This window comes from Aethina tumida, chromosome 7, assembly GCF_024364675.1.
Source record: "Aethina tumida isolate Nest 87 chromosome 7, icAetTumi1.1, whole genome shotgun sequence".
Lineage (NCBI taxonomy): Eukaryota > Metazoa > Arthropoda > Insecta > Coleoptera > Nitidulidae > Aethina > Aethina tumida.
The window spans coordinates 10740248-10753619 of NC_065441.1; the positions used below are offsets into that span (position 1 = coordinate 10740248).

General features: G+C 31.3%; 3 protein-coding genes across 7 annotated transcripts; 1 reads left to right on the plus strand and 2 right to left on the minus strand.

Annotated features, from left to right (window-relative positions):
* Positions 1-873: 873 nt before the first annotated feature.
* LOC109595849 (UPF0587 protein CG4646) lies at positions 874-1535 on the minus strand. Its single transcript, XM_020011275.2, has 2 exons — positions 1221-1535; positions 874-1164 (listed from the first exon to the last, which is right to left on the minus strand). The coding sequence occupies exons 1-2, from the start codon at positions 1462-1464 to the stop codon at positions 935-937; spliced, it is 474 nt and encodes a 157-aa protein (XP_019866834.2). The 5' UTR covers positions 1465-1535; the 3' UTR covers positions 874-934.
* A 343-nt stretch (positions 1536-1878) lies between these two features.
* On the minus strand, positions 1879-5388 carry LOC109595847 (ATP-binding cassette sub-family B member 10, mitochondrial). Of its 2 annotated transcripts, XM_049970185.1 has the most exons (9): positions 5165-5388; positions 4665-4961; positions 4389-4604; positions 3802-4004; positions 3468-3749; positions 3034-3265; positions 2625-2911; positions 2307-2566; positions 1879-2221 (listed from the first exon to the last, which is right to left on the minus strand). In XM_049970185.1, the coding sequence occupies exons 2-9, from the start codon at positions 4861-4863 to the stop codon at positions 1990-1992; spliced, it is 1911 nt and encodes a 636-aa protein (XP_049826142.1). In that variant the 5' UTR covers positions 4864-4961; positions 5165-5388; the 3' UTR covers positions 1879-1989. The 2 variants fall into 2 exon arrangements, with proteins under 2 accessions (XP_049826142.1, XP_049826141.1); XM_049970184.1 differs by lacking the exon at positions 5165-5388 and having other exon boundaries at positions 4665-5071.
* A 1219-nt stretch (positions 5389-6607) lies between these two features.
* Positions 6608-13156, plus strand: LOC109595867 (uncharacterized). Of its 4 annotated transcripts, none has more exons than XM_049969765.1 (7): positions 6608-7394; positions 7457-8184; positions 8788-8912; positions 9177-9330; positions 10239-10873; positions 11243-11507; positions 11647-13156. In XM_049969765.1, exons 1-7 carry the CDS (start codon positions 6899-6901, stop codon positions 12727-12729), a joined length of 3486 nt encoding a protein of 1161 aa, XP_049825722.1. In that variant the 5' UTR covers positions 6608-6898; the 3' UTR covers positions 12730-13156. The 4 variants fall into 4 exon arrangements, with proteins under 4 accessions (XP_049825722.1, XP_019866853.2, XP_049825723.1 ...); XM_020011294.2 differs by having other exon boundaries at positions 6609-7394; positions 7454-8184; XM_049969766.1 differs by having other exon boundaries at positions 6609-7394; positions 7454-8184; positions 9186-9330.
* Positions 13157-13372: the final 216 nt, after the last annotated feature.

The window sequence follows — 13372 nt, forward strand, 5'->3', positions numbered from 1 at the left end:
CTACAAATGTAATGTACTCTAAAATATGACAAGTTGATCCGTAATTAGGATTATGGGATATATTGAACAACATTTCTTCATACATTTTTTCACTTTTGTTGAAAAGTAACCTTTTTGAAAAATTAATAATTTAATTTTATAATGAAACACAAAATAAGCCGATTTAGTGAAATTTATTTTAGTAGAAAGTACAAATTATGGTTAATATATTATACATTAACATTACATTATAATCTTGATTATAGAATTAATCTAATCATGATGACTTTTATAGTATAGTCATCATGTTCATTTTACTTATTTTTTAATAAACAAATTCATTAGCATTCATTTAATTAAAAAATAAATTAATATAATTATAATTAATTAATTCTATAAAATGAACATAATTACGTTTACTTTCATCATTTGGTAATAAAACAATATATCAACAAAAATTTAATTTTGTACATGTTATGAAGTTCATTCAATATTAAATTTATTCAAGTTGCGTAAAAAGCAATCTTAAAATTAAAATAAAATATACATAGCTTTTTTTACATTTAGGATTTTTAATTTTGTTCATAAAAACAATGTTATGCTAATCTTATCACTATAAAAATAACTTTGTTATTGTTTAATTACATGTGCTTCAATTGTATTTTGACTTTGATATGATCATATTAGTATATTTTCATATATTATTACCCTTGTATGAATCTAATAAACTATTTATTTTATGACTGATCATAAAATTATTATGTTATTATTAAATTGTTACTGATTATGAAATATTGTTAATTGTATGACATCCATCATTTTGGTAAAAAAGAAATTAGTTGTTAAAGTTGAAAATTGAAAACTAACTTAACTAAAAATGCATGTAAAATAATATGCTGTGTGCAGGTAAATATATTTATAAATATACAAAATGCTTTAAACAAATTCCTCAAAATTATTTAACAAATCTGTATTCCAATTCATAAATGCCAATAGACTGTTGTGTTTTCTCATCATAATCTACCCATTCTTTTTCTGAAAGATCAATATTTTCATATAAGGTTCCACTTTCTTCAGCTTTGGCAATCCATCCTTCAACTGGTTTAAAATCAGTGGGCTCAAAACCTCGACAGAGAAAAGTTACAATAGGTTTGAATGATCCTTGATCTTTGCTTGTGTATTTCCCTTAAATAAACGTTTATGTTGAAATAAATTAGTTTAGTTTTATTATAAGTGTTTACCATTGCTTTTCTCCTTAATTCCTAGACAATTTTCGCGTCCGCACAGCTTACATTTGGCAATATAGTGAGTTTCGGCTTTTGGAAATCTACTAGGAAAAGTAGTATTTTCGGTAACGTCATGCCACTTATCAGATTCTTCTCCGCAACTGGTGCATTTTAATTTTATAACGAATGAATAGTCTGGGTGATTAGTATAAAATTCTTCAATATTTTCCAACGTTGCTTTCACTTCTAAAGTAACCATTTTAATAAATATTTAATTTGTTGGAGATTTTGGCCTTCCACAACACTATAACCTTAAAAACACCGATCTCTATCTCAAAAGCAGATTTCTGTTTGACCGGCAGACTAAAATAAATATATAAATAATAATAAATAAAAATATTAATTATAAAGATTTAAGTATAAAATTAATTCTTATACCTCTTATTACCTTTATTTTCTGTTACAAATACAACTAAGTAAAAATAACATATATATTAAATTGATTATAGTTCACTTAAAATTAATAGTTAAATTTATAGATTTATATGAGAGTATATAATTTAAAACATCTTTTTGCTTTCACTAATTTTCTTTATTTTGGTTCTATATTACAAACACAAATATGTTTTTTGTTTTGAACCATACACAAACCAAAAAGAATAAAATAAGGGAATTTTTAAATTCAACAAATTTTATTCATTCAACTATAACATAATACACAATTTAATAAAATATCAATTTGTACCACACATAATATAAAATCAATTATATTGATGGTGCAATTTCATTCCACTTGAAACGTCTGATGTTTCATTAAGTCTTTAAAAACGCCATTTTCTAAATTAAGTAATTCTTGATAAGAACCCTGTTCGACGATCACTCCGTCTTTTAAAACGGCAATTGTGTCGGCATTTTGAATAGTTGATAATCTGTGGGCGATCGTCAGAACTGTTCTTCCTTTCATAATTCTTTCTAGAGCTTCTTGAACCAAATGTTCTGATTGCGCATCTAAAGCACTGAAAATAATTAATAAGTAATTCTGTGAAATACTGAATTTTATTGAAATGAATATTGGATGGATTGGATATGTATATATTTTACCTGGTTGCTTCATCTAATAATAAAATTTTGGGATTTTTTATTAGAGCCCTGGCAATTGCGACTCTTTGCTTCTGTCCGCCACTCAACATTACTCCTCGTTCACCAACCAAAGTATTAAAACCGCTAGGCAACTGTGATGCAAATTCATGTACGTTCGCCTCTTTCGCAACTCTCATTAAATCTTCTTCAGTTACTTTCTCAGGATCATCCGCTCCATAAAGGATATTATCCCTTATAGAACATGAAAATAATATAGGTTCCTTAAATTTATTTAATTAAGTCAAAATTAGCGGCTCCAAATACCACAATTTTTATTACCTGACTAACTGTCCCAATAAATCTCCTAATCCAACAAGGATCCAGTTTTTTTATATCACTGTCGTCTAAAATGACGGAACCATTAGAGGGATCATATAGTCGTAACAGTAGAGCCCCCAAGGTGCTTTTTCCAGAACCGCTTGGTCCGACAACGGCAACCGTGCGTCCCGGTGTGATTTCCAAATTGAGATTTTTGAATATCTGAACGTCATTCCTTGATGGATATGCAAAATTTATATCCTTAAATAATATGTGACCTTCTGGAGGTTGCATTGGTATTAAACCACCTAAAAAAATCAATTATTTCTATTTATTTTCTAAGACTGCTAAGAATTTAATTTTGTACCATGAATCTAGGTACCAAATAAATTTAAAGTTGACATTATTTTTGAATTTAAAACTGAGTTACCTTGAATTGGTATGCAAGGCTCCCTGTCAATAATTTCCCATAGTCTTGTGGCTGATCCAAGGGACTTGTTCAATTCTGAATAAAAACTAGAAAGACCGCCCAATGATATGCCAATATAAGCAGCGTACAACAAGAATGATGATAAATCACCAACGGTCAAACTATCAGTCGCCACCAATATTCCACCATAATACAAAACAGATATTATTATCACATGTCCACTAAATCCAGTCTAAAATTACCATAAATCAAAAGTATAACTAATGTGTTGTAACTAGATGAGATGATTACCAAGTTAATATAAGACATTGAACTGAAGTTAATTTAATAATTTTCAAGTGACAAAAAATCAGAGCAAAATAAACATAACTTATTTATCTGTAAATGATAATGCCAACAGTCATTTTCTATTGTAATTAAATAAATTAATTTACCATGGCATAAAATATCCCTCTCATCTTGGATTCCTTGTAGCATATACTTAGGATTGCATTTATTGTTTCAGAGTAGGTCTGCATTTCCCTTTGCTCTTGTGCGAAAGTTTTGACCGTTCGAATGTTACCGATTCGTTCTTCAGCCACTTTTCCCGCTTCCGCCAGCGAATCCTGCAATTTCTTCGAGACATTACGCACGAATCGGCCGTAACAAACTGCCACCAAGACTAGCGGCGGTACCACCGTCAAGCCCACCAACGCAAGTTTAGGAGACATGTATATCTGAAATAAGTATATTAAATAGTTCAAAAAACAAATAATTTATGGTACTCACCATCATTCCCGTACCAGCGCATACCATAACAAATGACCTGAGACCATCGGAAATATTCGTTGACAAAGCTTGACCAACCACTTGAGTATCTGATGATAATCTATTAATTAACTCGCCAGTTGATCGTTTGTCGAACCAGCCTTGTTCTTGTTTTAAAATTGAATTGAATACTTTTGAACGTAACCTTTGTATAATTTTGTAACCTAGAAAAATGTTTTACTTAATTTTTAATAAAAATTATGTATGCCAATATCTAGAATATACTAGAAGTTTTAAACATATTAAGGCACTATATGCTAACAATGAGTTAAAGAGATATTGGAATTATAAAAATCAAAGAAAATGACAGTTTTTAAGTCCAAATAATGATTAAATTGATGAAGTTTTGAAATCAAAGTGAAGTTGTAAATGATTAAAACAGATTTTTTTCTGGATGTATATGTAATTATAAAAAAATATGTGTTAAAAGAATTAAATTATTGTTATATATATGTTACATAAAAAGGAGACCAAATTCAAACTAGTCTTATCTGATTATAATTTAGTAATGCAAAAAACTTCTAGATAGTAAAAATTGAATTACTTACTAGCTATTGACATGAAATATATTCTTCCAAAATTACAGACAGCACCCAAAACAAATACTCCCATTAAAATTGTTGTGATTTTAAACAAATTTTGTTTTGCTTCATCTGCTGTTGCACCATCAGGTTTATCCTTATAAACTACATCTAAAATTTTACCTAAACTATATGGAATCGCCATTGTCACAGTACTAGAAACTAATAAAAAACCTATTGCACCTAAAACAGAACATTCAAAATTATATAACTGATTCCAAACAATTGTGTAAGTGTACCTACATATAATTTTCCATTTTTCAGGCTTTGCAAGAGCCAATAACCTTCTGATTTCTGCATTTTTTGTACCCTGAGCAGAAGTTTCACTATGGGGTGTTTTTTTCCTGAACACTGAGAAAAATCGCCTTCGAGTGGCATGGTTGGCTGTTTCAGGTACATTAATAGAAATGTAACTACCCTGCCTGCTCGGTTTCTGGGACATTGTGAAGTTTCTTGTTAAATTCCTTGTTTGCCAGTATAATTTATAGTTAGTGTTTCTCAGAAATCTCAGTGAGGACAGTACATTGTGTCTCGTTACCTCTAAAGAATAAACGATCATTTTAGTACGCGATAAATCCAACTGTTAAATAAATAAAATTGTTAATATTGTGCTTATTCATAGGTTACATGAAATTTTGGCTTTAGAATTAGGTTATAATACTGTCAAAATTTCTTGACAGATGATTGAAAAATTAAATAAATAAACAAAGGTTGTTGAACTACATAATATGATTTATATTCACCTATTTCTTATAACTGCTACAAGTACTTAATTTTAATGGCTTAATTCCACAATAAAAAGCTGGCGATTTGTAAATAATTACCACACCACAACTGCCAGTAACATAACTAAACATTAAATTAAAATTGAATTCATTGTGTTATGATGTCTGTTATAATCTTTTGTTGTCTGTGCTAATTACTCTTATCAGCATATTGAATAACGAATTAGTCCCGTGTAAAATCACCAGACGGTTTAAACGAATTCGTACAGAAGCCAACTCACTATTTATAACTGTTCTTTGTTACAATTTACTTCGTTCTTTATTTTTAACGGCAAAGTGTATACGCTTTTGCTGTAAATATACTTTGGCTTCGGTTAAAATGGCAGAGCGAACTAAATTAGTTCTATTATGTTTATTCTTTTGTCACATATCTGTTACAGAGATAACATTTTGATTGTTATGCATTGTAGTGGGATTAATTTGTTTAATTTTTGAAAATACTTAATCTATTTCCACATAATTTACAAATTTGAGAAAAACTTTTTGAAACCTTGGTGCTTGAAGCATCACAATTCGATTCTTGTGCCATCTATGACTCTTTTTAATTAACAATATTTATTAACATAACTTTAACATTAACTAAAGTTGTATGATATACATATTACATTCTATTTTATTTATTAATGTAACATATAATTAATAATTTTTTACAAATGTATGTAGAAGTGTTCGAGGTAATGTTACATTTTAGGTGGATACAGATTTCTGGTGCATAATTGTCTAAATTACAAAATTCAAAAAGTGTTAATTTAATTAAAGTAACTTTAAGAATGGAATGTTATGCTTATAAAGTGCATGCAAGCGTTGACATAGTTTAAAATAGGTTGTTTGAGAGATTATAAGCTATACTGTTGCCAGATTTCAGATTTATATTTGTACTTTATAGAATATTTAAAAGTCAATTAAGATATATAAAATCATATATTATAATAACAATAATAATAAATGTATAAATACATGAAAGATAATTCGTTTAAATTAAATCAAAACCTAATTAGCCTACTCACAATTTATAAGTGAGATGTGAGAGATTTAAAAATAATTATTACTATTTTGAAATTTACCATATCAATAAATTAAGCATATTCTTATCAAAAGACAAAAAATATAATAATTTATTTTAGAAATAATCTAGCCAGAAAAATCACAACAATCAATGCAATTATTTTCACAGTTACAAATTGGCAACAATGCACTACAAACTCATATTTGTGCGCAACCAGTGCCTCAGAACGCATGCGCCAAAAAATATTTTTTACAATCGCGAATTTTACAACTAGACCTAATTTTATTTTGATTACATAAGATTTTCAAAAATAAACATTATTATTTTATTATATTCAAACTTTACTACTTGGCCGACGCCACTGTCAAGGGAACGCCAGAGAACGCGCTCATTTTTTCGACAGTCACATGAAGCGCCACCTACTTGATGCTCAAGCCTTGTGTATAATGCGAAAAAATGTTTGTTGTATGTTACCCGTATTAGATAATTTATTCCAATTATTTAAGAACTACAGTGATTTTACGCAGTCAATAATAAAACATATATTTATATGGACCATACCAACTTAAATGTCTGTTCAGTGAGTGAGTACAGTAAGCAAATGACGCACTTGAAGACTTCGAGATAGGTAAAATGCCGACGAGCATTTAAAGTCTGCGACCTGATGCGTTGGAAACTGTTGGGTAATGGATAGCACGGAAAAAACCAAGAGTAATACGAGTACCAATAAATCGACGAGCGACACCGATACAACAATGAATTCGGAAAACGAAACGAAAGAATCGCCGTTAAGTGTGAACGGCCGTAACGTCGATGAAGCCAAGCAACACGCTAACAATACCAAAACTGGCGAAGGAAATGCCAGTGATCCACCGGAGTCTCAAACAGTTACTGAACCTGAGAAAAAGGCAGATGAACCTCAAGCAAAGTCGAGTGACCCCAATTCTGCAGATGTCCCTAAAGAGAGAACGATGAGAACAAGGAAAAGAAAAGCAAGCGAAATGAAGACACTTGATGATTCTGAAGAAGCCAGTAAGGAGAAAAAGGTGAATAATGAAACTGCTGTTACTGAGAATAATGTAACTGAAAAGCCTGATGCTCAAACAGAAAAACAAGAAGCTGATGCTGTTAAGGAAAAAGTGCAACAGCCAAAAAGTACCAGCACGGTAGAAACTGATAAAGGTAAATAAAAAAATTTTAACTGAGTAGTATTTGCATAACTGAAATACCTTTTTTTTCAGCAGAAAGTACAGAGTCTGAGTTTGGTATAAATGATGATATTAACTTACCTCCCAAACAAACTCTGGGTAAAGGAAAAAGAGCACGAATTCCAAACAAAAGATACAGTGATATTTTGCTTTCACCACAACACAGGACAAAAACTGAAAATGGATCTGATAATGAGTCTGTTACAAGTGTTACACAAGAAGTTGTAACACCAACTCCACCACCTGTTAAAAGTTCTAGGACATCAACTAGTAGTCCCATTCAAGCATATAAAAAGACTAGAGCTCCCACAGACATTACAAACCCCAATTTTTTGAAACCATTTAAGTACGGATGGAAGAGAGAGTTGGTTTGGAGAGCAACTTTTGATTCCAATCAGAAGCGTAATGGGGATATTTATTACTACACTCCTACTGGAAAAAAAGTAAGGTCGATGAGGGAGGTGTCAGAAAATTTAAAAAATAAAGAACTGACACTTGATGATTTCACATTCACCAAAGAACCAATTGGTCTCAATGATCCTGAAAAAGAAATCATTCGTGACGCAAAATACAAAGCGGGATCTGGAATGGCAAAGAAAGTGTTGTCAAAGAAAGCACCTGCCCCCAAGGCTAAGGTTGCTAGTCCAAAATTAGCCAGCCCTAAAGTTTCTAGTCCCAAACCCAGTTCAACCCCAGCAACCACCTCTACTGAAACAGCAGAATCACCCAAGAAAGGAAAAGACAAGAACCTAGGAAACTTTAAGGTAAACTACCATTTTTTATGTATTATATTAAATTAGAATTAAAAAAAAATCATAATTTTAAAATATTCTGTTACACACTAGTTATATAACTTTACAACACATATGTAAATTGTTGAATTTTATGTTTATTTATATATCTATATATTTTCATAATATGTTTGCATAATTTTAATCACAGATAAGGATTGTTAATTAAAATCTAAATATATATATATATATATATATATATATATTGGAAATTATTGAATTATGTGAAAATAGTACTGACTTATAAATCAATATTTCCCAAATTAATTTTTTTACATATATTTATTTGTAATTTTTAAAGAACACGTTCATAAATTGATGCGGATCTTGACCTAATGTGAACGCGATAGCCTACTTGCAGATCTAGTAGCTTTAAATTTTTTGATCTATGAATAATTTCAAGTTACATGTGTCATAGTGGGCTACATACAATAAATCTTTTCCATTTCCTAGGTAACTAATGTCAAACAATTAAATTTATTAATGGCTCGGTAGACATCATATCGTAATGCGGATAAATAAAAAGGCATGTATATACAATTGCAATGATTACAAAACAATCTTTATTTGTTACAGATAAAACTGCCTGCCAAAAAGGCAGAGAAACGGAAATCAGAAGAGGATGTAGAGTCTGAACCTCCACCAGCAAAACAGAATACCTCCACAACATCCACCAGGCGAACTAGCAAATGGGCCAACAAGTAAGTAGCAAATGGGTTAACTTAGTGTTGTGTAAGATTCTTGTAAAAATCTCAAACCCGTAGTTTTAACTTATGTGGTTGATTTTTCCAAAAGTCATTAATATTGTGGTATACGTTTATTTACTTAACAATTATTTGTGTATTGGAAGTAGAGCTACGCCAATTATATTGAATCGTCTAAAAGAGTCCCGGCCCTTTCCGTCTACCGATTCCTGTTGCCACATCCCTACCCACCTAACATGTTTTTCGAATAAAATATTGCAGTTTTGACAGTGAGAAACCGTGTCAACCTTGTTCGATACGATGTCCGGGCGTGCCAGGAATGGTGCCGACACTCCAGTGCCGACACTGTCTTTGTCTGTACCATCACGAATGTGTGGGCGCTCCGCCCCATATGGCACTCACATACGTATGCAAGGTCTGTATTTATCGCCTATCATTACAGTATAGACCAAGTGTTGAACAAAACTACATTTTTCAATTTTAATTAGATTAATCAAAATACCAAAAGTTATTTGACACATAAGAATTCAAAAAACGAATAGATAAACTTGACATAATTTTCAGAAATGGGAATAATCTGTAAATTTATAGGAAAAAATGTTGATTGGCATTTAGTGTTGCTAAGAAATAATTAGACATTTACTGAACTTGATTTAGCTAGAAAATTTAATAAGACATGAGTAATCTAATAGAATAAAAAGAGAAATAAATATTTTTTGAACATCGTTCTTGGAATTTAGATATTAAAAATTTTTTTTCGTTAAAACTCAAAAAAATTGGACGTTAAATAGCAATTTTTAGTTTGCTGTTGATATTTCGAAATAATTACTAGAAGTGTTGGTTTATATATGCTGAAATAATAAACACAAGAGAAAATAATCGATAACGGAATCAATTTTTAATTAAAAGATTTTTTGTGGGCCAACAGCTTGAAATTGGAACAAAATTACCGCGGATATATCCTATGACCTGTGTACACTAATGTTTCTAACAGCCAAAGACAACCAATTTGTAAACTTTAATTTTTATAAAAATAAAAATGTATTTAACTTATTTAACTGCAACTAGTTAAGTAATAACAATATGAGTACAATAACTAATTTAAGTTAATGTCTTGTTACTGAAATCACTTCACTTATATTTTGTCATTTTGATAGTTTCTTTTAAGTAAAATGAATTTGAGAATCATACTTTCTAGATCAAAAGTGAAAAATATGTTATTTTGCGATTATGATGTGACGATTAAATTGCATAGAAAAGATGTACGTTTTGTTCACACGGCAACCTCCAGTAAATTAAGTAATTCCATTTATTCTGCTTCAGAATTGTCATCTTGATGGTCAAAGTCCGAATCTATCAACACCAAACCCTCAACCTTTAACGCCCACAAATTCTCTTAAAACTGCCCAGTCGTCTACTCCGCCTAAAACGCCACGGATTCCCCGAGGAGACGACGAGAATGTTGAAATGTCAAATTTCATTTCTCGTCCGGAAATAATGCCGAATATATCCGAAACATCTAAATCTCTTGTGGGATCAGTGACAACTTGGTTGCCGCATAATTCCAAAATAATTGATAATTTCCCACGAAATAATGGCGAGTCTCAGGACACGTTGAAACCGCAATATTTAGAAATTATAGCCGGTAGAAAGTTTCTGGTGATTCCCAAACACAATTTTATGACAGTATCGCCGTCTGTGGGCGCTACAGCTTCAAGGAGCAATAGTAGAGACTCACCGACGCCCGATTTAGGCCCGACAAATATGCCCATGGATTCGGCAAGTATGGGCCCTATATTAGATAATATAAAAACTGAACCGAATTCTCCTTCGAAATCGGAAAAAGTTCATACGTCTGAGGCTATGGAAGTGGACATGCCTGTAAAAGATATAGAACTAGATGACGAGAATACAATATCTAAAGAAACGGATTCATTATCAAAGGACGAAATTCCAGAGTGAGTTTCTTTTTCTTTTATTGTCATTTTTCTAATTTTTTCTTGGTATTTTCAGGCGATCCTGGTTATCCCCTATATCGAAACCCTCTTTTAATATCCCCTAGTTGCGTATACTACTCCAATACATGTTTTTTTTATTTTATAACTATAATTTTAGTTTTTCAGGTACACGGGCTTATTTAAATTAACTTGCTTTTGAATAAAATTTCAATGACATTAACATTTATGTTTGGTGAAGGAATTTATTTTAAAAAATATATTAAATATTATTTTAATGAAAACAGGGGATCAGATAAAAAAATACTATAATTTTAACTAGAATTTAATGTAATAAACAATTGATTAAAACAATTAATCTATTTGTTACAGATCTACGCCTGAAGTGACGACACCGACGAGGGCGAAGAAACGTTCCTCCAGAATAAATACTGTTACAACAACGGATAAAACTACCGAGGGAAAGTTCATGGATCACTATCTCCAGAATCTTTCTTTCGGTTACAGCACACTGTTGTACGTATTCCAATACTTGAAAGTGCAGGACCTTCTGCGAGCTGGATGTGTGTGCACGATGTGGCGCGATATAGCCAGTCATCCATCGTTGTGGAGGACTGTCAGGATGAAAAATTCTCAGGTAACATTATTTAAAAAAAATATTTTTTTAACTTTTCTATATAAAACAAAAACATACATGTTTTATAATTTGTTTACATAAACATGAACTAAGAATAATTGACAGATTACGTTGCAATTAAAAACTTATTTTTTTATAGGTCCACAGCTTTGAAGGATTGGCCAACACGCTAAAGAAGCACGGAACCATCCACCTAGATCTGCGGAAGATGTTGCTTCCGTCCGGTGGCGATGAAATTTGGCCAGAATTTTCTAAAGCAATCGAAAAAGTGGAGACTCTTCGCAAAATTGAGTTGTGCCGTTGTCCCGCCGCCGTGGTCGAACAATTGGCAGTGTCTAATCCGCATTTAGAAGTTATAAACGCGGTGACCATAAAATGTGAGAACATGTCCCTCGAACCATTTGCGTCTCTTAGAGCGATTAAAGAACTCAAATTAAAATCAACAAGTGGTCTAACATTGACTTCGAATATAGATTCTCTTAAAGGCTTGATTACTTTAAAAAATTTGTCGTTAACCTCGATAAGAGATTTAAAATCGTTGAATCTTAGTGTCATAGCTGAACTGAAAAACTTAGAATCATTAGATTTAGGAGAGTGTAGTGAATTTCCACAAAATTTCGGTGAAGAAATTTTAATTAAACTAGAAAAATTAGAAAAACTTAGATTAGAGAAAGGACAAGGAAACTGTCACACTTTTGAAATTTTAGAGGCAGTTAAGGACATGAAGCACCTCGAGCAGTTAGAACTTGTCAACTTCGACATTAAAACTGGTTTTGATAAAGCTCTGGGTGCGTGTTCTAACATTAAAAAGTTGTTGATTATACCCACGTATATTTCACAAAGTGCTACGACTAATCACATGGTTTTGGGAGGCGTACTACGTTTGCACAAAACACTGTCTCATTTTGTATGGGGCGTGACGTTGGAACTTCTGCGCGTGACAGAATTGTTCGTTGACCAGTGTGAGGAACCAACTACCAAAGAAAAGAAGGAGAAAAAGGTGACTGGTAATGGTGACAGTATTCCAGTATTGAAACCTGTGCCACTGATTACTGAAGATTGTGAGATACCACCAGCTCATGATCCACCCCAGGTGGAAATCCTTCCTTTACCGAACTTACAGAAGTTATTACTGCAAAGTTTACCCACGACAAGAGTGAAAATTCTTAAGATACCTTTTCATGCTACATGGAGACAGAGCATCACAGATTCCGTTAATTAGTGGATATATTTATGTTCTGTTTTAAATTAAAGAGTTATGTAATAACAGTGTAGTGATAGCTGTTAAATGTGAAATTACAAGATTATACCTTTTTGAAGCGACATGTAAGGCTGCGGATGCTTTAATAATTGTACCTAAAAGTAGATGTATAATTATAAAGAAATATGAACAGCTCTAAAAGATATCTTGTATTTTCATGTTGCATTTTCATCTTTTTAAATTTTTGATAGTTTATTTTAAAATGTATATTACACATATTCTTATATGTACCTTGTTTAGTTTATTTTAACTAAGGTAAAGGAATGTAATTTTTCTCACATTTTAAACATTCTTTGAAAGAATAATTCAATGTATTTTCCTTTTTTTCAAATTTGAGCTTTTTTGTTTGATGAAAGTAAATTATTTCTAATAAAAATATTTTTAAATTTTTGAACAATGTATTATTTATTTTGCGATATGTATAAGAGAGATATTCACTAAAGAAACTTGCAAAAAGAGAGTAGCTACTCAATATAGCTATATCATCTTCATATATCCACAATGAGTTCCCTCAGAAAGGTTTTTTTTTTAATTCGAAAGCACAAATCCACGTCCTGCTAAAGTGTCTTTAATACTTTTATCCGTAAAAAGTATAATGCTAAAG

Coding starts and splice junctions, on each gene's coding strand:
- LOC109595849 (XM_020011275.2), bottom strand. CDS start 1,464: ATGGTTACTTTAGAAGTGAAAGCAACGTTGGAAAATATTGAAGAATTT. Junction 1,165..1,220: donor AATTAAGGAGAAAAGCAATG/GTAAACACTTAT, acceptor CGTTTATTTAAG/GGAAATACACAAGCAAAGAT.
- LOC109595847 (XM_049970184.1), bottom strand. CDS start 4,980: ATGATCGTTTATTCTTTAGAGGTAACGAGACACAATGTACTGTCCTCA. Junction 4,605..4,664: donor TGAAAAATGGAAAATTATAT/GTAGGTACACTT, acceptor GTTCTGTTTTAG/GTGCAATAGGTTTTTTATTA. Junction 3,266..3,467: donor GAGGGATATTTTATGCCATG/GTAAATTAATTT, acceptor TGGTAATTTTAG/ACTGGATTTAGTGGACATGT.
- LOC109595867 (XM_020011294.2), top strand. CDS start 6,899: ATGGATAGCACGGAAAAAACCAAGAGTAATACGAGTACCAATAAATCG. Junction 8,913..9,176: donor ACTAGCAAATGGGCCAACAA/GTAAGTAGCAAA, acceptor AAAATATTGCAG/TTTTGACAGTGAGAAACCGT. Junction 9,331..10,238: donor CACTCACATACGTATGCAAG/GTCTGTATTTAT, acceptor ATTCTGCTTCAG/AATTGTCATCTTGATGGTCA.